Raw genomic sequence first — 25,042 nt, 5'->3', positions numbered from 1 at the left:
GCTTGTCTAGCACCATAAAATCTGCAATTTATGACGCCATAACGGGAAGTTTCGGTTATCGGCGGTGATAATAGAGTTATGGTGCCAAGACATACAGAGGCACCACTAACTGAAACTTAGTGTTGTAAGCTCCGTAAATTGCCAATTTTCGCTTATCATCACCCCGCCGAGAACTGAACCCCCCCTCATAACCAGGGACTGCCTGTACATGTTTAAGCAACGATTACAACTTTACTAATGGTACTTTTATATTTTTTTTCTACATTTAACTTATTTAACTATGTAGAGGATAAAGTAAATACAGAGATGAAGGAAAATAACATAGGAAGTTCCACTAAGAAGAGGAAAACTATATCAAGGAGATGAAAACTGACATCGTTAAGTGTTCTAAAAAAGGTGACTTTTCTTTCTAAGCCAAGGTTTACCTGTAAGTTCATCAAATCTGTTATATAAAATTTGTAGAACTACCATGCAGACCATAGCAAAGGATTAGGCAAATTAAATTCCACATTTTTATTTAAGAATTATTACATAATAGGGTAAAATATCTATCCATGACACTAAGATGGTGTTAACCAGTCTAGGGCACTAAAGGTGGATTGCAGCACCCGTAGACTTTTGACGTTCAGTTATTGGCAATTTTTGGTTACCATCAAGCTCCAAGAACAAAACCCCTGCCAATTACTGGGACTGCCTGTACTTGTAATTTTGCAAAATAAAGCACAGAAATATTGGAAAAAACATGTATAACTCACTTAAACGTACTGCGTATCCCCACCTCAGTACATCTTGTATTTATCATAAATATAATCAGTATTTATTACTGATTTTAGTCCTTATCTGTTATTGTGCTGTAATTGTGATTTTACAAAATAAAATAAAAAATTTGAAAAATTTGTGTAACTTGGTAAAATTAGCATATTTTTACATGTGTATTGGAGAAGAGACCCTGCACAAGGTTGGATATATTTACTTTCAACTTCCCATGGAAGGTAAAAAGAAAATTTAACAATTTTTTCTTATACCAATGTGCATTTGCATATCTTCCTCTTCCACTGATGTGTTTTTCTTAAACTGGCCAACATTAAAGTCTGCCTAGTCTAGGTATACTGTATATACAATACAGCCCAGTTAATAATGCTTATTGCTGCTGATAGGGCATGGTAACTCAAAACTGATGCTGCCTGAGTGATGTGAGAGCTCTCAACAGTCACATGGCAACATACTCTTATGCATCAGCCTGCCCAACCCCGCTGCTATAAGTATGGTAGTAAGTATGAGTGGTCAGATGTCGAGCTGGTTGGAAGTTGGATGGTACTTGCATATATTTTAGCCCGGCCTGTTTACTACCCACTTATATATTTTTACCTACTTCTGTCTCCGGTGCACGAGCAGCAAATTATCTAGTAGTTTTCACCATATATTTTTACCTACATCTGTCTTAAGGGTGCAAGGACAGCAATTATCCAGGGAGTTTTCACAACAGACTAATTTAATTTTATACTTGGAACAGAATAATTCCGTCTCAGAAACTAATATGTGGAGTGATTCTGGATCTATGCATATTTTTGTCAAAGATTTTGGTACCCAGAAGATATAAAGTACCTGGATTGAAGAGCATCCTGCAGCAGATGTTGACTTAAAGATTTTGTAAACAAAAAGCTGTTAAACTGTTAAGGACTTCATACTCCACTTTTAGCACATTTCTGCTTGACTACTACTATTTATGCAGACACTAAAAGGAACAGTACATGCTGTGATTGCTCCAAACCACTGATACAAATACCTAAGACTGAACTGTCAAAGTTAGACACTAGTGTGTAAATCCATAACTCTCTCTTACTTCTTACTTGTTTCCAACACCTTTACTTTAAAACTTACATTCATGTTCATGAGTAGGGAACAACTAAAGTATGTTCATCATTATTTACCTTCCTTGTGACTAAGTCTCTCTCCCCACTGAAGAAGAATATGGCGCAGGTCACGTGCGGGAATGCTTCCAGTACCTCTTGGGTCATGCCCTTTGAAAGCAGCTAAGATCTCATCAGGGATCCTTTCCACTTGGCTGTGTTTGTGCATAACATCAAGGAAATCAGGAAAACTCATCTTGCCACCTGTTAAAATAAAGTGAGAAATATACAACTACCGAACTTCTTTCTTCCTATTTTTCACGTTTTAGTACCATAAACTTGAATACAGTAGTATATTTATTTATATAAACAAAATAAATTTTATCATATGGCCCTGCTACTTTGTGATAAAAGGAATTCCTCTTTCCACCTTTCCACATATGCATCTGGGTTTCTGAATGGTTCTGCATTGAAAAATGGTCATTCATTCTCTTTGTAGTCTAAACTTGCCACTAGGATGTATAGAGGGCAATTTTGCATTTAATAATGGGTTTGTAAAAAAAAAAATTACTTGACATTTTATTTCAGTACTAACAGATTACTTAACAATGTCCTGAATAACTATCTAGGTGTGACAGACTCAGTGTCTAGAAGCCATGAAGCTGTTAAAACCTAAGGCACAGAATCTTTAAAGCTTAGAGTGAAGGAAATTAGATCCAAAAAGGAAATTGAGGCTAACCATGACCATGACAGACAAACAGACATGGTCTTGCTAAAACAGGGTACAGATTGTACTCCTCTGTTGAACAAAAGGTGAACAATACTGACAATGATTAATAAGCTTTAGCAGCAGTTAGTAATCTGCCCTAGGACAGAGAGAAGGCTTACAAAGGTGATGATTCTACAAACCCACCCCTTCAACTTCCTTTAGGCTGGGAGAAAGTATGACATTCCAGCACAAGTGGGCCAATTTCATTCAAAGTCCCTTAAATAAAACTACTAAAATGTGGAAGGGGGCCTACAGGATAGGATTTTTACAATTATTTGTACTTCAATATAATGTATCACGATTTAATTTAAAGGTTACTGAAGTTGATAAACTGTGCTGACCTCTTAAATGGAGTATAGTTTAGGCTAAAGGCCAAGTGTGGGGAGACCTATGAGGCCATTCAGTGCTGAAAGGGAAATTGAGAGTACAGTCACTACCCAACTTACAAACGAATTATGTTCCAGACAGCCCTTTGTATCTTGAATTGTTCATAAGTTGGTTTTTAATATATGTATAGTGGATCATTTTTTTTTATGGTTACATTCCTGAGTTAACTCAGGAGTCATAGATTATATTATTTTCACTGTACCTTTAAATCATGCAGTATTACAGTCGAGCCCCCGTATTTGTGGGGGTTGAGGACCACAACCACAAATAACAAAAATCAGCAATATATTGGAACCACCCCCACAATGCTTCTATGTCACTGCCTATTTCAAGGCAATCAGCATCCAGGAAAGCTGGCGTGATTTGCTACTTCCAACCCTTCCAGAGCTATAGGAGAGAGAGAGAGAGAGAGAGAGAGAGAGAGAGAGAGAGAAATACCTTCAACCAAAATGCTGATATAACTGCTTATTTTGATAGTTCAAACAAAAATATACCTAAAGGGAGGTGCTGATGCCATAAGGCCCCATTATAAAGTAAATGCTTGTTGCTAACTTATGATTGATGGGATTTACTTAAAATTTTTACCACTTATAATACAGATAATACTGGAAAAATACAAAAGGGGAAATAAAGTTTCGACTTCCAAGTTCATAAATTTTGCAGTTGAAAAAACATTTTGATACTTTTCAAAAGTAATATGGCAAAATTAAGTTGCACTCAAAAATAATTTTCCCCTCTTTTAATTACAGATATACAGTTATACTACACACTGTAATAGTTTCGATGAATTTGCTTCAGTATTCTTTGAGATCTAAGCATTTAATTTTGAAAAAATAACATTTTTATGATAAAATTGTTTTATTAAGTCTTACCAAGAAATTACATTGCTTATAGTTTCATGCCGGCAGCTTAAAATTTGACAATCACAGTACGTAGCGCTACTTATGTTGACGGTGTAGGTGTCGCCTGGTCCACTTACGGGGTAAGAGAGGAACACCTTCAGCAAGAAGCATTGTTACCACTCATTCCCATATGCAGAGAGGGAGGGCGGGCTCTGATTTGTGATTACTTGGTAAGAATATATACAAAACATTAATTACATGGTAAGAATATATATAAAATATTATTTTATCATAAAAATGTCATTTTTATATATTGTAACTTACCAAGTAATTACATTGCTGAATCCCATATTGACCTGGGGGTGGGATATGGATATTTCTAACCTTAACATTATAGATGATAATGAAAAATAGTTAGAAAGTATAAGCATTGCAACAATGCTTGGTGTTCCTTACCTGATAAGAGAGGTGCTACAGATAGATACTGCCTCTAGTTCAGCACTCATCTTATCCATGTAGGGTGTGGCTGGTTGGCTTGACTCATCTCTACAACAGTAGAACTTTGTAGCATGGGATGAACTCGGTGACCACATGTATATAAAGGAAGTCAGTTGCTCATGCTCTGGGCATACAGCTGACTAACAAAGACCAGACAAAAAGAATATCATCACCTACACTGTAAATCAAATGCTACATAATTAACACTACCCAACCATAAAATAAGGCTGGGTGGTGCCCCAAATACCACATGCTCCCATGCTCCCCTTGAACTCAACACCTGAAGTCAAAGCAAAAAGACAGGTAGGAAGAAATGCTTCCTAACTTCCTCCCCAAACACCTTGCTAGCCACTGATAACGGCCCTAAAGCACTACAATTTTCAAAGATCACTTCCACGTCTTTTAAGTAATGGGTCGCGAAGACCGATCTACACTTTCAGTATGTAACTTGTAAAATAGAGGAAATATAAACATTGTGTCTAAAGGATAACGATGTGGCTACCAACCTGATTTCATGAGCTTTGACTCTCACTAACTTTAAGTCCTCCTCACCCACTTGAGCATGGGCTTCTCTTTTCTTCTCTTTTAGGAAAAATGTGAGTCCATTCCTAGACATAGTATGGGACAGGTTCTGGACCGAGCACCACAAGTTATTTGAGGGACCTCGAATCGTCTCCGTTCTTTTCAGATAATATTGTCGAGTCCTTGCTGGGCATGGAGTCCTCTCCTCTTCCCCTGGGCCTAATATTTCCATGAGACTTCTTATTATAAATGAGCTAGGCCAGGGTTTGTTAGGATCCTCATTCTTGGCCAAGAACCCTTAGGTTAGGAAGCATATGGCATCCCCTTGTGCAAACCTACTCTTTTGTCGATGGTGTGCAATTCGCTTACTCTCCTGGCTGTGGCTAAGATTACCAGCAAGAGAGTTTTCTTCATAAGATTTCTCAATGATGTAGACTGAAGGGGTTCAAACTTGGGACTCACCAGCCATTTAAGGACCACGTCCAAATTCGAGATTGCTCCTGCGCCTTTAAGACTTCGAAGTGTCGAAAGACCTTATGAGATCCGAAAGGTCTTGGTCATTCAAGATGTCCACTACGCTACGATGAAACAAGCTTAACATAGTCCTATATCATCTTACAGTGGAACAGGAAAGTCCTCTAGAATTCCTTAAGTATAGCAGAAAGTCACAATCCTTGTCAAAGATGTCGAAGAATAAGAAACATCATGTCTTCTGCACCAATCTCTAAAGACTGTCCAATTGGCCTGATAGACAGCCTCTGAAGCTACTTTTGAAAAGCCCTTCTGTTGGAGGAGTTTCCTCACAGTCTGTAACCTGTCTGGACCTGAGTGAACAGTCCTTGATGGAAGTGGAGGAAATCTGGTCGAGCAGATTTGCTCTTTGTGGTAAGAACCTTGGGAAGTCTGTCAGTAGTGACATGAGGTCCAGAAACCATTCCTGTCAAGGCCAGAAGGGGGCCACCAAAGTCATCGTGACATTCTGAAGAGTCCAGAACTTGTTGATTACCTCCTGAACCATGCAGAAGGGAAGGAAGGCGTAGAGGTGCATGGTCAACCAATCCTGCAACATGGCATCCTTCACAATTAACTTCCTCTAAACAAATTTGTCCTCTACATGAAGTACAAATAGAATGTCTGTCGTACTTCATAGCTGAAGGAAGGAAGTCTAGTCTAGCAGCCCTTACTGCAATACTTAATGCTAGACATATTAGGGTCTTACATAATGAAGTAAACACAATTCAAAATAATGAATATTAGCTAAGTTAACTATTAATATTAGTGTGCTACCAAAAATCAAAGAGAGTACAACGAGAGTACATCACCAAATGTAGAGCAAGCCAAAACTATCCTGTGATAATAACAAATTCAACGAGAGCTGCTCAACGACTTTAGTCATTGACCAGCAGAAATGAATTGTTGGCTCTAGCTGTGTTGTACCTATTCTTCCCAGGTAGTGGGAAGGGGCAAACTGTCTACACCTAAAACAAAAGAGCACTATTGCGATTTTCGAATTTTGAGCTGCCGTGTAAAGTAGAAACTAAAGCTATGTAATCATTTAGTAAGTTACTTGTATAAAAATGAACCTTATCTACAATACAGTTATCTCCTACATCACTAGGTTCTAACTATACACCTAAATTGCTACTATTAAGACTTGATGATGGAGGTGATAACTGGTCTGTTGACTTATGCTTGCTGAACACGTCCCTAGCCAATCGTGGAATACGACTATTGCCTTTGACGAATGTGGGGAAGAGGTTAGAGGCACAAAAAACAACACGCCCTGAGATATGACCCAGTTCCCCTGTAGCAGAGGCTTCCTACAGACTAAGGGCCAATCCTGAACTTGGGCTACTTACAGACAAGAACATTGACACCTTTTCTATTGGGAGAATGTTAATAAGGATGCACACCATTGGGAACTGGCTCTTTTACCCTGCAAAGATTTGGTTAAACCCCTGATTTGCTCCAAAATCAGACTATCTTCCAGTTCTAATGTATTTGGGAGAGGAGAGGGAGGTGTGTTGTGAGAGAAAGGTGGAATACGTGAGGAAGCTGGAAAGGAAGTAACCAACTCAAGTCACAATTTGACTAGCTGCCTTCTCATTGTACCTGCTTCCCTTTTCTTCCTATAACTATGGAATTTCTTCATCACTGTGAAAGTAGACAGATGTTTTAGAACTCTTCAGCTGAAAACTCTTAAGGAAAGAGTCAACAAACTATAAAACCAAGAGAGCTCCAAAGCAAAATCAGCCCGCAGAAAGATACCAATTACAGGAAAAGGTGACAAATAAATAAAAAATGAGAGAATACAAAATAAGACTGATACACCAGAATTCAGGGATGTCAGCAGAAAGCAGAGGTCAATTTGCTCCTCGCTTAACCATTTGAAGGTCGCATGATTCCATAGCTGCACTAGGCAAACTATTCCACATTTTAGCTGTAGACTAAATACAACTTCTGCCTTCCTCACACTGGAGGTTAAAGTCACACTCTGACCCCTACAACTGACACCAATATTTTTAAGCTTAATATTTTCAGTTGAAGACATCCAATTGAAGAATACAAAAAGATCATAACAGCCAAAATCCTGAATGGCCAGAAGTACAGTATATACTCATCAATATGATGACGAGAAGAATTCTGAAGAGAACTAAAACACTGAAACACACCTGGTGAACAGGTGAACTAGACAATCCATCCAGGTCAGCCAAGTGGTATTCTTTTCTAAATGTTGACTGCACCTAACTGGCAAAAAGGTTAAGTTACCTTTATTAGTAAGTAACATTCATCCCATATAAAAGAAAATAAATTAAAAATGGCTAAACTGAGCCTAGTAATAGATGAACAACAAAAGATGAACACTCAAAAGCTAAAAAAAGGACCAATGCAGGAACACTTTACTTACAACAAATTTTAAATTCTGAAAGTATACTGACCCCTACAGGAATGGCAAAGCTGACAAAGGTTTTCCTCCTCCCTGGCCAAGGTATTTCAGCACTGTTTGCCAGGAGTACTAATTAGTCTACAATGAGACATAATTAATTCTTGCAGAAATAGTACACTTAACCAGAAATAAGCTTAAACCAATTCACGCTTCCTATGAAATTAATGAAAAAATATGTAATCAATGAAAGCAAATATCAAAAGAAAAGAGGTAAGCTGCAAGTTTTGCTAACAAATGCAATTACCAAAACTAGCTAAGCCTAAATGATATATTAAAGGAAAGGTGAAAAACATACGTACCCTTGTTTTTGTACACTACGTAAAAATATAAAAATCAATGTAGGATAAGCAAAGGATTAAGTGTGAAACTTATGAAAATAACATGTAAAAGCTTTGTGAGGGGAGACATTAATTACAAAATAGCAACTCATGTAAAATAACTAAACTTAAACTACAGACAGGTGTACTTAACTTAACATGACATGAACCAGGGAAAATAAGTAACCACAACAGCTGTTCAAAGGAAAACAGGGTGGAAAGGGGATCTCACTTTTTCCATATGGAGTGTCTGAAGATTGATGCTGACACAGTTTAGGCTACTTTAAAGTAATGGGTTTTTGTTGAAACTGACCACTGGAACATTACAAAATGTAGCAGTTTAGGAAATGCTAATTCAACTTGTACTTAAGAGAGAATACTAAACACAAACTTACACTAACCTTTCTCTTTGAAATACTTTTTGAGTTCAGATATTGTTGGGCTCATACCCAAAGACCTCATTATGACTGTCAATTGGTCCAATGTGCGAATTTGGCCATTACGAGCATATAATGAGAAACATTCCCTAAATTCTGAAAATGAAAATATTGGAAAGACAGTAATTAAGAATTCATCACTAATTAGTTATATGTACACACACACACAAAAGATATTAAAATTCAAAAGATGTAAATGATCCTCTAAAGTCACTGGCATCTGCATGATAGCGTTTGTATAAGTCAAGAAAAATTCTGTTTATGGTACTGTAGTTTAAAATATTACATAGTTAAAAAGGGTCTATAAAGCTAAAAATATCATTCAATTGAAAAGGAGTGGCTAATAAGAAAGCCTAAAACTTAAAACTAAGGTACACTATAACTAAGCCTATACGTAATATAATACTGTAGTAGTATAAATAATCAGATCCCTTACAAATGAGACAATACACTTGTAAAGGTACACGATCCCATTTTGTTAGCAAGAACAGTGGCACCTCATAGTGAATGCAGGCTACAGTTCATTCATGTTTTCCTATGTAGACTACAGTATCCACCTTCAAACTGCCAATTACTTAGCACACAAATTACTTTTGTGTTAAAGAAATAACACTCTGTAACTCAAATGCTACATAAAAAGCTTTATAATAAAACTTCAGATTCACCAATGCCCATTTGCGTTGAAATAGGACCTAATTCAGTACATGTCTTATGGAAATGATCTCTATGATATGATTATTCAAGACCATAATACATATTGAATTCCTAATTAAAACAAATTTCTGGTCTACTAAGCTTTTAATTATTTCATATACTACTATCTCTTCAGTACGATAACAAAATTGATATAAAGTTTTCAAGATTTGTACCAATTTAAATCCCGACTTTCATTCTACCAAAAAAGGGAAAAAGTGTGAATCTGTCTTGCTGGCTAGTGTCCTGGCAATGACTCCTCTTCTTGAGTGATATAAGTCATGTTTGACACCGTTTTCCAAAATAAGACTGTCTCATCAAAACTGAACACTTAGGGGAAAACCTTTCAGTTTCTGCATTTCTAAATTTATTATCACACTTCTTGGAAGCATCTTTGTCAGAACTGGCCACCTCACCATATCCCACCACACTGTGTATGGCACTTCTCCAGGATTCAGTCTCAAATCAGCCTGGAATGGCTTTGAACACTTTGGTACTATGTAGCTGTATCAGCATTCATTCCAGGGGCTTTCAAGAGATCACCAAGAAGTTGCATTGCCTTTTCACATATGATTGCTTCAGAAACACCATCACCAGCTAACATTCGAAAATGGAATTTTTATTCTAAAATAATATTAATAATACTTACCTGTATAATTTATCTAGCCCTAAATCCCCAAAAACAGCACCAAAATTTACCACATTGGCAACCCTGTTACCTCCTATTCTGTCCGCCAGTTGGCAACACTGTCGTTGACAGATACGAAAAACCTTCCCTCAAATCAGTTGTGATAGGCAGATCGTGGGGTAGGATGGGTGGGACTAGATAAATTATACAGTTAAGTATTATTAATATTAATTTTAGAATAAAAATTCCATATTAATAAACATTACCTTAATATAATTTATCTAGCCTGATTAACCACATTGAAAAGGAGGAGGGAATCTGAATACAATTTCCCCTTCGGACAGAATAGGAGAAAACAAACAAAGAAATATATATCATAGGCAGTCAAAACTCAACCCAAGGTCAAAGATACTAACAACTCAAAGTCTCCTACCATAATGCCACCAACTGCGGTAGCACAGGACAAGGAGTAAGTGCATAGTCAGTCCGTCTGTACTAAAGTCAGGTGCCCGACCAGGTGACCAGTCAGACGAATTGCGGACAGCAAGGCTGCACCTGAAGACTATCAAGCACTATTCTTTCCCTAAAGGATGAGTGTCTGGACTGTCTGGGCGATTCAAAGCTAAGCAAACCTTGGGGTGTGTCAACGCAACCCGAAGTCGCCAGCAACGAATCGGCTCATGAGCAACTCCTAACTCGAGCTTTCTGGTGCCAAGAGAAAGGAGCGCGGAGCAAAAAGGCGATTCAGTCCCGAAGGACGAATGCCTGACAGTCCAACCTGGTCTCGTGTTACACGATCATCGGGGGTGTATCAACGCAACCGACTTCGTCAACAAGAAACTCAGGGCTACTAAATGTCGCCTGATCTCACACGAGTGTCTGACTCCGAGAAGACAGGTGAGACAAAAAGTAGATGGTGAGCGAGTCACCAGATGACAGCAGACGATCCATCGACTAATTCCCTCTCCAGGACAGTGGAAGAAGCAGGAGTCGTCAGGACAAGCGAACCAGTGGCTAGTCCTAGGTCAGCATCGACTCTGGGAGAAGCGTAGTCGCCAGTGCCGACAACCCAGTGGCTGGAACCATTTCACACTGAAAATGGAAGCAGCATGAGTTGCCAAGCAGTCAGTCCTTGTCATCAAAAACACCTAAATACCAAACTGCCTAATTCCCATTATAACTACGTCAAAAACTGCCATGGGTTATAATACAAAAACAAAAAATATATACAACAAAAAAAATTAATGAATAATATACAGGTAGCAACCAAACGTAAAACAGGAAGACTACCTAATTCTCCTGTCTGACGACCTGTCCTGCCATCACCAACGGGCCCAAAGAACGAAGGTCGCCTAGAACTAGAGAAATATCCTCAAGTAAAAAAGAGGCAAAAACAGAATTAGAACGCCAAGTCGCCGCCTCAAGCACCTTGGCGACTGAGACGTTCTTCATAAAAGCTACTGATGTAGCAACTGCTCTAATACTGTGTGCTCTCGGCGTCTGGTCTTCCCAGCAGCCGAACCACCAGTTTTAACGATCAGATCTCTAAGAAAAAAGGATACACATTCTTTGAAATAGGTCTCTTGACATTTCGGGGTGAAACAAACAGATGACGGGGACGACCCTGAATGTCCTTCGTGCGGCGTAAATAACATGAGAGCGCCCTAACAGGGCAAAGAAACTAATTCCTCATTTAAATTACCAACAAAGTCGACCAGCGACTTCAGTACGAAAGACCTGGGAATGGGATTATCAGACGATTCAGTCTTTGCGACAAATTCAGGAAGGTATGACAAAATCATGTCTTGTCCAGATCTGGCAACCAGAAAAGAGAGTGCTTGCAGTTCACCCACCCTCTTGGCTGTAGCCAGTGAGACAAGGAAGAGTGTCTTAGAAGAGAGGTCCCTAAATTTGGCAGAATTCAGAGGCTCAAACGGAGGGAACCTTAAGGCTTGAAGGACTTTGTTAACGTCCCATGTCGGAGGCGAACACTGCGGCCTGGGTCGAGATAGGGAAAAAGATCGAAGTAAATCTCTAATGACATAAGATGAAGAGATCTCAGGAAGCCTTGCCTTAAAAACATAGGAAAGCATAGACCTATAACCCTTAATGCACGAAGGTGACAGGGCCCTGTCATGATGTAAATGAACTAAAAACTCCGCTACTTTCGGTAAGGAAGGTCTAGAAATTGAATGTCCTTGAGACTTACACCAACGTCTGTAAACCGACCATTTAGCCTGATAATTTACAACTGTCGCGCCACTCTGGAGGAGAACCCTTCGTGCTTGGAGAACCTCCTGACAGTCTCCAGGCATGAAGATGAAGCATGTGGAGCCTCTGATGGAACCGATGAAAATGGGGTTGTTTGAGAAGATCTGCTTCCAGAAGGTCGGGAAACCACTCCTTCTGTGGCCAGAAGGGGGTGATCAAGGTGAGATCCAGACGCTTGGTTGCCCTCACTTTGTTGAGGACTGACCTCACCAGAGAGAACGGAGGAAAAGCATAGGCTTGAAGTCCCTCCCAGTCCTGCAAAAGAGAGTCTGTCCCGGCACTCTGAGGAGTCTGGTAAGGGGCGAAGAATATCTGGCACCGAAAATTCAGTGGGGTGGCAAACAGATCGACTGTGACAGGCCATTTCTTCCTGAGGCTGTCGAAGACTTCCTGGCAAAGTGTCCACTCCGACCCTTGAACTTCGTTCGGTCTCGACAAGGCGTCTGCTAAGACGTTGTGATGGCCCAGGATAAACTGAGGGACCAACGTAATCCCCCTGTCTTCTGCCCAACACAGGATTGATCGGGCTTCTTGAGTGAGAAGATCCGACTGTGTGCCGCCTTGGTTTCTCAAGTACGAGACTGCTGTGGTGTTGTCGACAAAGATCGCGACAACCGACTCCAACAGTTGTTCCTGAAATGAAAGAAGGCCTAGGTACACTGCCCTCAGTTCCCTCCAATTTATTGACATGCTCCTCTCCTCCTCTAACCAAAGGCCCGAAGCGGCTTCGGAGCCCAGGTGTGCGCCCCAACCTTGATCCGAGGCGTCTGACCAAAACATTAGGTCCGGAGGAACCAAAAGAAGAGATGTCCCTGACTTGAGGCGGTGAACTTGCATCCACCAACGGAGATCCTTCTGACATTGTGGAGAAGAGGCGACTATCGTGTCCTCGGACACGAAATCCCATGACTGGCGAAGTGTCGACTGAAGGGACCTCATTCTGAGACGACCTCCGGGAACCAGTTGGATGAGGGATGACAAATGGCCCAGGAGAGACCTCCAAAGAGAAACTGGCTGCGTTACGGAGGACAAAAATTCTTCGATCAGACTCAGAAGCTTGTCTATCCGTTTCTGAGTGGAGAAACCCTCAAAATCTGGGAATTCAAAACAATCCCCAGATAAGTCATGATCTGGCAAGGGATTAGATTGGACTTGTCGAAGTTGACACGAATGCCCAACTCGACACAAAGAGACAGAACTATCTCCCTCGACCGGAGACATTTCTCTAGAGATTCGGCCTGGACTAGCCAATCGTCCAGATACCGAAGCATCCTTACGTTTAACTGATGCAGAATAGCTGAAACAGGAGCCATCACCCGAGAAAAGAACCTGTGGAGCAGTGGTGAGGCCGAAACAAAGGGTCTTGAACTGGAAAACTCCCGAGTCCATGAAAAACCGAAGGTAAGGTCTGCTTCTTGGATGGATGGGGATTTGCAGATAAGCATCCTGCAGATCGATGGAAATCATCCAGTCCCCCTCCTGACGGATGAAAGAACAGTCTGGACCGTCTCCATCTGAACATGTTATTGTTATAATACAATTAAGTTTGTTCATACTTACCTGGCAGATATATATATAGCTGTATTTTCTGAAGTCCGACAGAATTTAAAAATTCGCGGCACACGCAGTGGGCGGCCAGGTGGTAGTACCCATTCCCGCCGCGCTGGGAGGCGGATATCAGGAACTATTCCCATTTTCTATTCATATTTTATCAGTGCCACTGTCTCCTGAGGGGAGGTGGGTGGGCACTTTAATTATATATCTGCCAGGTAAGTATGAACAAACTTAATTGTATTATAACAATAACATTTTGTTCATGAAACTTACCTGACAGATATATATATAGCTGAATCCCACCTTCGGATGGTGGGAAGAGACAGAATAGGATTTTTGGGAAACTAAATTAAGTAGATGATATGCATCTTGGTTCCTGACCTGTTAGCATAGCCGACTTCGTGATTACTGTCCACCAAAGGTCTGGCTTCTGCAGTTACTAGAGTTTGCCAGCGATAGGTGGGTCTTAGAAGGACCTGTAATGCTGGTGCGCTCTAGATGATCTGTCAACGGGTGGGCGTGACCACAATGTGACTAGACCATATGACCATACTTCTGAGGGCACCGAAGCTAAAACCACCACCTGACCTAACCTATCAAAGTTAGTTCCATAACTTCTAGGCTAAAGAAAAGGAACGCGCCTCAAGCGACCAACCCTTCAAAGTTAAAAGCACACCTATCCCTTTTCTATAGGATAGGATTCGTGTTGCTTCTTGCACCCAATAATATATCTACGGATATGTATGGTCCTAGCGACTTACGGATCTGAAATGTCGTCTTCACATCCCGTCGGGAGTGTGAAGCGAACACAGAGTTGCTTCGCTAAAGCGTGGCACTCAGGATGTTACTGAGTGTCATGCTCTGTTGAAATGCTTCCGAGGCCGCGCCCTCACCTCTTGAGCATTCGTATTAAGAAAAAATCTCAAATCTTTATGCAAAACATAATGAATGAGACCTCTTAAAAGAACTCCTTGGCTATAATGCCAGGGTGTTCTTGGACATGAAACCAGTCTGGTCTTTTACGGAACACCGCAGATTGTCGGGAGTGTGAAGCGAACCCAGAGTTGCTTCGCAAAAGCGTGGCACTCAGGATGTTACTGAGTGTCATGCTCTGTTGAAATGCTTCCGAGGCCGCGCCACCCTACCTCTTGAGCATTGATATTAAGAAAAAATCTCAAATCTTTATGCAAACACATAATGAATGAGACCTCTTAAAGAACTCCTTGGCTATCATGCCAGGGTGTTCTGGACATGAACTAGTCTGGTCTTTTTACGGAACACCGCAGATTGTCCGTTGACCTTGACTTTCTATAGTTTTATCAAGATAAAACTTGAGAGACCCTACAGGGCACAGGACTCTCTAATGCCATTGCCCAATAATTTGTGCCATACCCTTGGTCTCCAAGCCTTCGGGTCAATGGTTAGACAGGTTTTCGTTCTTATCAAGAACGGAAGGCTTAGCGGACAGACCGCATTATGTCCTTTAAAGCCAAAACCTCTGATGATGGCTAAAACCTCACTAACCCTCCTTGCCGTGGCTAGAGCGGTTAGAATATTAGCCTTTCTGGTCACGTGTATTAAGTTCGCAGAAAAAAGGATAGGTTCGAAATGCTTTTGGCATCAGAAACTCAGACTACGTCTAAGTTCCATGCCGGAACCTTTGATCCAGAGAATTTCAAGATCTCCACAGACCTCAAAGATCGTGAAGCTTTGTTGTTTGACAGAACCGAATCTCTGAGCCTAGAGGCCGTCAACAACATATTTGCATATTCTACAACAGTTAGGACTTCTATCTTATCTCATACTTCATACGGAAAGATAGAACCATAACGAAATTCACAGAGGTCGAGGTGGAGGAACAGTCATTTCCCTTCACTATCTCCAGAAACGGCCCCCTCTGATTGAAAACTGAAAATAGGCAGCACTGCTTGCCTTGGCCAAGAGACTGCCATTAATCTTGAAGCTCTTATCGCTTCTCGATAGTCTGAACGCCTTCAGAGTCAGAGAGGAGAGATATTAGATACTTCACTAAGTGACGATGTTAGATTACACAGATTCTCTCGGGAAGGGTCTTTGGACAATTCTCTGAATTACCTGACCTCTGTGAATCCAACCTCTTAGAGGCCAACATGTGGCGACTAAAGCTAATCCTCTAGGATCATGAATAAGGGAACAACTTAAGAGGAAGCTCCTTCGTCTTCAATATTACGAAAAAACTTAACGAAAGGACTCCCTCAGTCTCTCCTCACTTTCGACATACTTCTAAGTGAGGATTACTCAGACGTCAGTAGTTGTTGCCTTCGATCGAGAAGACCCGCACGGACGTTGCACTAGTTTAACGAACCTCTTGAGGATCGTTACGTTCCGTGCCCAAGCCCATAACCAATTCTCTCTTCTCGAGCTATGAGAGAGCTGAGAAATTATCCGAGATGATTTGGGCCACTCGATCCAAACTCACCTTCGAGGAACTGGAGAGCCGACCAATTTGGCTTCCAATTCTTTCAGTCAATGTGCCAGAACATCTGTTTCTCTGTTCGGATGTCTGTCACCCTCTCGCTATCACCCGAGGTGATCCTCAAGCCGTTGAGAGAAAATTAGAATTACAAGATCTTTGATGTTATTCCAATTTCTTCGTGAGGAAAATTTGTAGAGGTCTGAATTGCTGTTTATTCAGGGAAAACAAGCTTCTCCAGCGAGGAAATGGTCCCCAGCAAACTCATCCATTCCCTCACTCAGCCTGCTTCCTTCCCTAAATAAGGCTGCGCTTTGCATAAGCAGGAGAGCATATTATAGTGCTATGCCGCGGTAGATTCGTACAGAATGTTACCGTGCGGTAAACCCGCACCTAACAAGTATAAGAGATATCTTGTTGAAATTTTCTAAGTAAACGGCAGGTATGATCATTCAAGATTACTAGAAATTTCCTCAACCCGAGGCTAAAATCCATGATTGTAGGGCAGAGAGACGGTTTATTCAGCCATTCGTAACCAACCGCGCATGACACCGAGCTAGCCGGTACTGCGTAGATCACAGTAACAGCAGCCTTGATCATCGTCTCGCACTATGTGCCTGAGTTGCCAGCTACTCCTTTTACGAAGGGATAGGTATGAAATTATCGAGCCAAAGGAAACTCTCAAGCAGGCATATTTAAACGAAACAAAATTCGCTAAATAAACAGAAGCTGAGTTGATGTTGCAGTTCAATTAGAATACTTCTCGTCTAAGTCGCAATCCGTAGAATAACTAGGATATGCGCTACCCCCTCGGACAATTCAACTGCTTAGTAGAATCATGTCGCGAGGTTAATATACGTAGTATATTTATAGTATTCTGAACAACGATCTCCATCCTAAATTCTTTCCTTCAAGAAAACAAAATAGGATTGGAGAGTCGACCACCTTCGATCTCTATCAAAAGAGTGAAGGAGAAGTCTTCGAAGGAAAGCTTCAATGGTGAACAGAATACTATCTGCCTGTGCCAGCTACTCCCTTTGGATAGTCTACAAGTCTTTCTCTTAACCCGGATGAGCCTCTGAAAATGAATGAGAGCTCTTCCGAAATTTGTTAATGAGTTTATCCGCTTAAACGATAAAAACGTTAAAATCTATGTCAATGAGAACTACCCATTTATGAGGGGTCCCCCACTTAAATGACAATGGGGAAAACGTCCTGACTTGACAAACTATTAGCACTTTGCTAATAGGGGAAAACCCTTTAACATGACCGAAGTCACCCAGGAATCCGAGTATATAATCTTCCCGATTCTCAAAGAAATCGATGAAGAGGAAAGAGGGATCGAAGAAAAAATTCGGGTATGTCTCTCCGCTAACTCCGAATCCTTTAAAAATTTCTGTAAAGAAATGTCCTCAACAGCAAATAAGACGCCTTCAACAAGTCTTTTCTCTCGCAAAGCGTCCTGCCGAGCTTCCACCGAAGCGTCCTGGCGAATGTCCACAAAAGCGTCCTGCTGAGCGTCCTCAAAAGCGTCCTGCTGAGCGTCCTGCCGAGCGTCCTCAAAAGCGTCCTGGAAAGCGTCCTGCTGAGCGTCCTCAAAAAACGTCCTGCTTAGCTACGAGCGTGTCTGAGCAGAGAACACCAAGTCTTCTAACGACGTTCAGAGAGGAACTCGTTGAGCGCCTTGATGCATGCAAGGCCCGCCAAGAGGCGTCCTGGCGAGCGACCTTGCCAACATCTCAATGTTATGACGAACCGCGTTTTGCGTATGACATTGAATATTTTTTAAGGGACGTCCTCATGCGAGTCTCCATGGAGAGCCGCACGCTGCTCCTGAAGAGTGTGAACACTAAAGGAAGACGTATGGCTTTCGTCTTCCGCAAGGTGCTTGCCGAGCGTCCTGGAGAATGTCTCTACTTATAGGACGTCGAGCACCTCCAAAAGCTTCCTCACGTCTAAATTGCCCTTCTTATGCCGACCAGAGACATAAGTTGTTTGACTGTGCAAAGCAGCTTGCCGGCCGTCAAACTTATCAGCTTGCTTTATCGAAGTAAAGCGACGTTACATAACGTATACGGAGCGCAATGAGGAGAGGAGACGAATACTGAGTTGCTCCTCAAAAAGGTGGAATCAAGAATGTCCTTGATTACCAAATTCTTTTGGAATGCTAGCGAGGTTGAAACAGCTCAACTTCATGAGCGTTCACTCGCAGGAGGCTCAAATCACTCTGGCAAGATGAATGAACCTCCTTAATAATGTATAAGTGATATATACATGAGCGTTCATATACATGAGCGTTCACTCGCAGGAGGCAATCACTTTCTGGCAAGATGAATGAGCCTCCTTAATAATGTATACATGATGTATACATGAGCGGTCACTCGCAGGAGGCTCAAATCACTCTTCTGGCAAGATGAATGAGCCTCCTTAATAATGTATAAATGATATATACATGAGCGTTCTCGCAGGAGGCTCAAATCACTCTTCTGGCAAGATGAATGAGCCTCCTTAAATGTCCCTTAGGAAAAGAGCCAGTGCATTCTTCTAAAAGGGAAAATGTGGTCTCTTAACTCTTTCATCCTCTCGTAACGAGAGAGAGGACGTGAAGCGTCCTCTTTCTCTAAAGCTTCTTTAGGGGGCGCGAGTCCTTCCGAGAACTCCAACCCCTGTGTGGGGAGGACGCCTCGGAGGACGAGAAGCAATCCTTCAAGATTCGTGCACGTGCACGATCTTTAGCAGCCTGGGAAGAGTCAACAGGTTCTGCCGAAGGGACGCCAGATCGGTGGGGAGCCACCCCCGATAACCCTCTTGCGGCTTTCGACAAAATGCCCTCTCCCTGAGTCCTGGGAGTCCGACAGAGGTCCAGGCCTAGAGGCATTATGGGGCCGATCTGACGCCCCCTCCACAACACAAGGGGCACTACACTTCACAACACTGATTGGAGAGCGAGCACTTTAGTCTAAGATTACTTGATGTAATCCTTTAGCAGGACACTTATTCTAGGCTCGTAAGCCATACCACAGGGTTAGGCAAAATAAAATCTACAGGAGGTTAGAAGGTTCATTATTTCTAACTTCTGTTTACTGTGGAGGAAAACTCCTGATTCTAACACGCTCTAAAATGCGTAAATGAATCCTCCTTCTTCTGTAATCAGTCACACATTATACTAATTACCTTATGCAAAGAAAACATGTAAACGTCATATATACTAAGCGAGTGTCTACCGAAAGTTACGGTAGCCTCACCTTACCATGCAGACAACAAAGTCTGAAACTAGGCTAACTAGCTTCAGACATCAAATGCAATGAAAAAATTTACGATAGCGTATGCCTAGCCACAAATCCAAGTTAATAATCGAAAGAATAATTAGGATACTTAAGTGGCTAATGAAGTTTCAAAATCCTAGGCGGAGGTCTGTAAACAGTTGTTTACCGACCGGCAACAGAAAAAAATATGAATAGAAAATGGGAATAGTTCCTGATATCCGCCTCCCAGCGGCGGGAATGGGTACTACCACTGGCCGCCCACTGCGTGTGCCGCGAGTTTTGAAATTCTGTCGGACTTCGGAAAATACAGCTATATATATATCTGTCAGGTAAGTTTCATGAACAAATTGGACTTTAGAATGAACTTGTTCAAAACCGAAAGATCTATGATGGGGCGCCAGGCACCCGAGGCCTTTAGAACTACAAACATCCGAGAGTAAAACCCGGGAGAAGGAGGAGCTCGCTCTATGGCATCCTTCTCCAAGAGGGCCGAAAGCTCCTTCTCCAAGGCTTGACCCCTGATTGAGTGAGGGGAATAACTGCTGAACTCGAGAGGACGATTGGAAAGTGGAGGTCTGGAAACAAAAGGGATCTCGTAACCTTCCTTCAGGACCTCCACCACCCAAGCATCCACCGCTCTCCCCTGCCAAGCTGACCAATGGCGGGAGAGACAAGCTCCTACTGCGGTCTCAGGCGAGGTGATGACTCCTACTTCGAAAATTCTTACGCAGAGACAAGGAAGAAGAAGAAGAAGAAGAAGAAGGTCCTCCTGGAGGTGAGCTCTTTCTCTGCCCTTAGAGCCACGCCAAGAACCTCTCCCGCGTTTCAAAGGGTGAGCACCAGAGGATGAAGAAGAGGCACCAGCAAGCTGAGATGTACTCTGGAAAAAAGAGCCAGAAGGAGGTTGTTGGGCTGGAGCAGAAGGTACAGATCTGGTCCTAAACTTACGCTTACTCCTTGAAGGAACGGGAGGAAGACCAGAGGAAAAAGCTCTTGATAAGGCCCAGTGAGCTTGGGAAGAGGCATCACCTTGATGTTCCTTCAAAACCTCAGAAAGCACAGAAATATCGAAAAGAAAATCGCCAAAAGGAGAAGAGGACAACAGACGGGTTCTCTGAATCTCCGATACAGAGGAGGGTAACTGCAACAAATACAGGTTAACGCCTTAGAGAAACAAGAAAGGACTGCATTGAAGCAGCAAGCTCGTTCTGATGTACAGAAGTGATTGAAATGGATGAGCAGAATTTCTCAAAAAGAGGAGCATCAGGAGGAACAAACCCGGAGTCCTTGATATACATTAAAAGCCCTCCGGGACCCACATATTGAAGGATTGAGCTTCTTGTAAGGAGCTCATAACAGCCTCCATAGCAATAAAATCTTCAATTGAGACAGAGACCGAAGCCTTAGAAGGCAAGGGTTGACTTGAAAGTCGGACAAAATCAGGATTTGGCTTGGGGGGTCGAGAGAATGAAGAATCATCCGCCACCTGGTAAACTCCTCTCCGGTGTCGTAGAAGAGAAAGAGAGCTTCCTCTTCCCTTCCCGATCACCTTCGAAAGTTTAGCGGCAACGTCCGCCCTCACTCTCGCGAACCTCTGGGCCAAAGGGAAAACGTAAAAATTCCCGTGACCAGGGAAGGACCGTCAAGAAAAAAATCCCTTCTGTAAATCAAAACGAGGCGGAGGCTGCTTCTGCTCTTTAGGCCTCGCCTGAGGAAGAAAACTCAAAATTAAATCAAAAAGTTTCTTGAATTCTACATCATGACATCCATTCGAGGAAACATCATAATCACAACCCCATCACACGAATCCGCGTCATCATCATCATCATCGTCAGATCCTAACTTAGAAACTTCCTCTGACGACTAGCTATCTTAGGTCTGACACTAATATCCCTCCCCCCTTCTCCTAAATAAGCGCCCTTTGGCACTGTTACGGGACTAACAGGGGACACGTTGGGTAAAGATTCGTTAGGCACCTGCCCGGACCGGATCCCCCCTAGGCCTTCGCCACGACGGGGTTCACAAGCCGGGGTATCTGTCGCACCGTTACCCATGGTGCTGTCGACAGGTACCTGACGAGGAGCTGAAAATGAATCTAAAAGTGTGTTAGACATTCTAGTAAAGGCTTCTTGAAAATTCTCTGACAGATTGTTAAACTTAGCAGAAATATCTCTATCCTAGAACAAGCTGTAATTTCTTAAAATTCTGTTTTTCCAGGTAGTTTTTTCCATTGCCAAAATCTTCGAATCTACATCAGAAATAACTTCACTAATTACCGGTTGTACAGGGGGCAAAGCATCAATTAATTCGGAGTCGGAGTCGTACGATACCGAAACCGAAGAGCCAGAATCATGAGCGCCCAAGTCAAAGAATTCGTTAGATACAGTTCTAGCAATCGATTTCTTTTTCTCCTTAAACCGATCTTTTACGCTGCAAGATTGTTTGGCGTTTCATATAAGCAGTCATATCCTCGTCAGACCAGGGCTTACATACGTCACAACGAGAAGTCAAGTCACAAACCTGTCCACGACAAGAGCTACAAATGTCATGTGGTTCATACTCCCTGCTACTCATCCTTGTCCCACAAACCGGGCAGTTCCTGATGTTGTGGCATAAGGAAGCATCGTAATTTCTTGGTAATCCATTGTAGAATTGGACAGGTCAGTAGTTCCGGGTCGCGCAAAAGTTCGTAATTTAAGATAAGAACCACTACAGAAATCAAAGTTAATTCACTATTTCGTGATGTAATGCGTGAGTGGTAATCATATAAAGTCTCATTTAACAAATAATGAAAGCTTTAAAGGCACAAAAATGTTTAAGGAAATTTATAAGAGCGGCCGTGATGTAAACAACACGCGCTCGTTAACAACTGATTTGAGGGAAGGTTTTCGTATCTGTCAACGACAGTGTTGCCAACTGGCGGACAGAATAGGAGGTAACAGGGTTGCCAATGTGGTAAATTTTGGTGCGGTTTTTGGGGATTTAGGGCTAGATAAATTATATTAAGGTAATGTTTATTAATATCCAAATTAGCAACAAATTCTCAAACTTTTCAATTGTCTGTGACCTTTGTTTTGTATCAGCTTTAATTTCTTAGCATCCTCAACTCCTTTGATGGAGTCTTTATGTTCTCATAGTGAAGAAATTGTAGTTTTGGGCATAAACAAGTCCTTATTCAGTAATACAGAAACCAATGTCACATCTTGCATAGAGTATGTTTTAAACTTATTTTTCTATCTATGTACTTGAATTTTTGGTATGCTGCAATCTCCAACCTTCTTAAGCCCCACAATTTATTTCAATAAAAAATCACACCCACACACAACATTTTAGTGTAGCTGTGTGTTCACAAAGAGCTATGGGTGAACTGCTCACTTGAATGAAGGGGTTCTGGAGAACTAGGACCATCCAGAAACATATTTCCAAGGATAAAGTTGCACCCTCTATAGCAAGAAAGATGCACCATATTTCTGCTTGTTTGCATGCTCCCAATCTTGTGAAAAAAAAAAATTTCTCTTTTCAAGAGTCTTTGTCTACATGGTTTTTGGACTTTAACTGCCATCCTAGCAACTCCCCTGAACTTGATGACACCCAAGCTAGCAGCAGGTGGAGGGGAAGGTACATGCACCACCTGTTTTGTACCTCCAGTGTAGGAAAGGAAGAGCCCAAATGAAACCTCTCCTTAGAATGACACTGCTCAGCACACTCTTGCTCTGAAGTACATGAATGCACCAAGCAAGATGACAGTGTTGACTCTCCTGTTTACCCCCCAGGAGGTCTGGGGGAGGGGTGGGGGAGAACACCTATCACTCCCTGTCTCCTTTGAGGCACAAAGGGGAGAGAATATCCTGAGCAACTATGCATGCACTCTCTTTAGACTGAGAAAATGCAGGGCAACCAGGAAATGTACTCAACCACTGGTGATCCTTAAGGATCACACCTGGAAGCGCTGGAAGCATGCCTCTTGTTTGAGTGAGGAAGGGCAGGAGCACCTGCCCTAACAGAGGCTTGATGATCAAGTGCTGGTGACCAAAAAGGGTTAAGTGCTTGCATGAAGCCTAACAGTACATACTTCTTGTAAAAGGTGTTAGACTTCTCCTTTATGCTCTTATATTGGAAAGAGAAGTCAAGGATGAGGAAGAGGCAGACGAGCTTGATGAAGAGATGAAAGATGATCAAGAGGGAGAGCACCAAGAATGTTTTACTTTTTTTACTTCTCTCCAGTTGTGCTGGTCTTCAACACTGAAGGGAAGGTTGAGGCAGGAACAAAAGGTGTCAACTTGGAGGGGACAACTGGGGGATCTGCCACTAGAAGTACCACCACTTCAGGAGGGTCTCCCTCTTTCATGGACGCTGAAGCAGCATCTGCAAACACAGCAGGAGGGGCAGGTGAAGGAGAGGGCTCCTTTTCCTCCTCTGCTAAGTAGTCCAAGAACACTGCAAAAGATGGGCTACCAGAAATATCTAACATAGACCCAATCTTTCCCAAGTAATCCAAGGAAGATTTCTTTTTCATATCTGGATTGTAAGTCAGATAAATAAGTGAGCAAGGATGCTTCTGGTGATGAGAGGATGGCAGGACTCCCTCAAAAATGGAGCAACACCATGAAAAGCATGCAGAATAGGAATGGAGGTGGGAGAGAGGATGTGACAGATGGATTCAGCGGTGACACCTATGGTGTGTTTCCTCCAACAGGCCCTTTCTCCTACCAAACATCTCCCACTGAGAAGCCCAGCCGAGACACTCCTTGCAGGGAAAAGCATCAATGCCTTCCCCCCACAGAAACAAAAAGAACAGTATACCTGTGGGGGTCAACCATAAAAAAAAATAAATAAATAATGCAAGCCAATGAGATGGCTGGGTCAGGATCACTTGGAAAAAAACTGCATCTCTCATATGTTAAACCATGTTTTGTTATTAACTTTTGGCTATCAACTGATCATGGAGAAACACACCAAAATTAAACTAGGGCTGAGTGCATAGATAAGATATATAATAAACAAGTAAAAATAAAATATTGGCTTCCTTAATTCCCCTATTCACATTTGGCTTAGAAAAATATAACTATCTGGAGGCACTGAATGATAAATGGAGAGAAAATGAAAGAAAGGAATTTGGGAATCACTTTAAGTACAATCGACATCCACATGTGTAGACCAAGAAAAAAAAGGGGGGTAAAGCTCTGGTGAGTGAAGAAAGGGTACTAAAAGCAAGGTATACAGCCTCATATATCTGGTTAATTATGTACTGTGAACCTGCTAATCATTTAATAGCAATTCTGGGCTTGGGATAACTGCATAAACTTATTAAAACTATAAAAAACAGCTTGCAAACTTATTAAAACTAAAAAAAAACAGCTTGCAATACAGTATGAAGACTTATTTACTACCCTGCAATTCGAACATTAAATTCAGTAACATTACTACTCCCCTGTATTTACTAAGTCTGATAACTTTGATTGTACTTTCAATAACTCATCCTCCTAAGGGTATATGCTTGCCCCAATCAAAAATAAAAATTAAAAGACTTACACTGAAGATTACCAATGACTATTAGATTGAGTACCCTTTGACCTAACTATGGGATTCATATACGTATCCCAAAAATG

General features: G+C 41.8%; 1 protein-coding gene and 1 pseudogene across 1 annotated transcript in view; one reads left to right on the top strand and one right to left on the bottom strand.

The window, feature by feature from the left end:
• The window catches only part of LOC135218073 (uncharacterized), a 60,849-nt pseudogene that overhangs the window by 3,253 nt on the left and 32,554 nt on the right, over positions 1 to 25,042 (top strand).
• The window catches only part of LOC135218638 (calmodulin-like protein 4), a gene marked incomplete at its 5' end in the record, with an annotated part of 23,224 nt that continues 83 nt past the window's right edge, over positions 1,902 to 25,042 (bottom strand). Inside the window, 2 exons of the mRNA XM_064255078.1 lie at positions 1,902 to 2,114; positions 8,534 to 8,665. Coding sequence (XP_064111148.1) covers positions 1,924 to 2,114; positions 8,534 to 8,665 — 323 coding nt within the window. The remainder of the gene's footprint in view (positions 2,115 to 8,533; positions 8,666 to 25,042) is intronic.

This window comes from Macrobrachium nipponense, chromosome 9, assembly GCF_015104395.2.
Source record: "Macrobrachium nipponense isolate FS-2020 chromosome 9, ASM1510439v2, whole genome shotgun sequence".
NCBI lineage: Eukaryota > Metazoa > Arthropoda > Malacostraca > Decapoda > Palaemonidae > Macrobrachium > Macrobrachium nipponense.
Note: the sequence above shows the minus strand (reverse complement) of the source record. Positions and strands in the feature narration are given on the sequence as shown.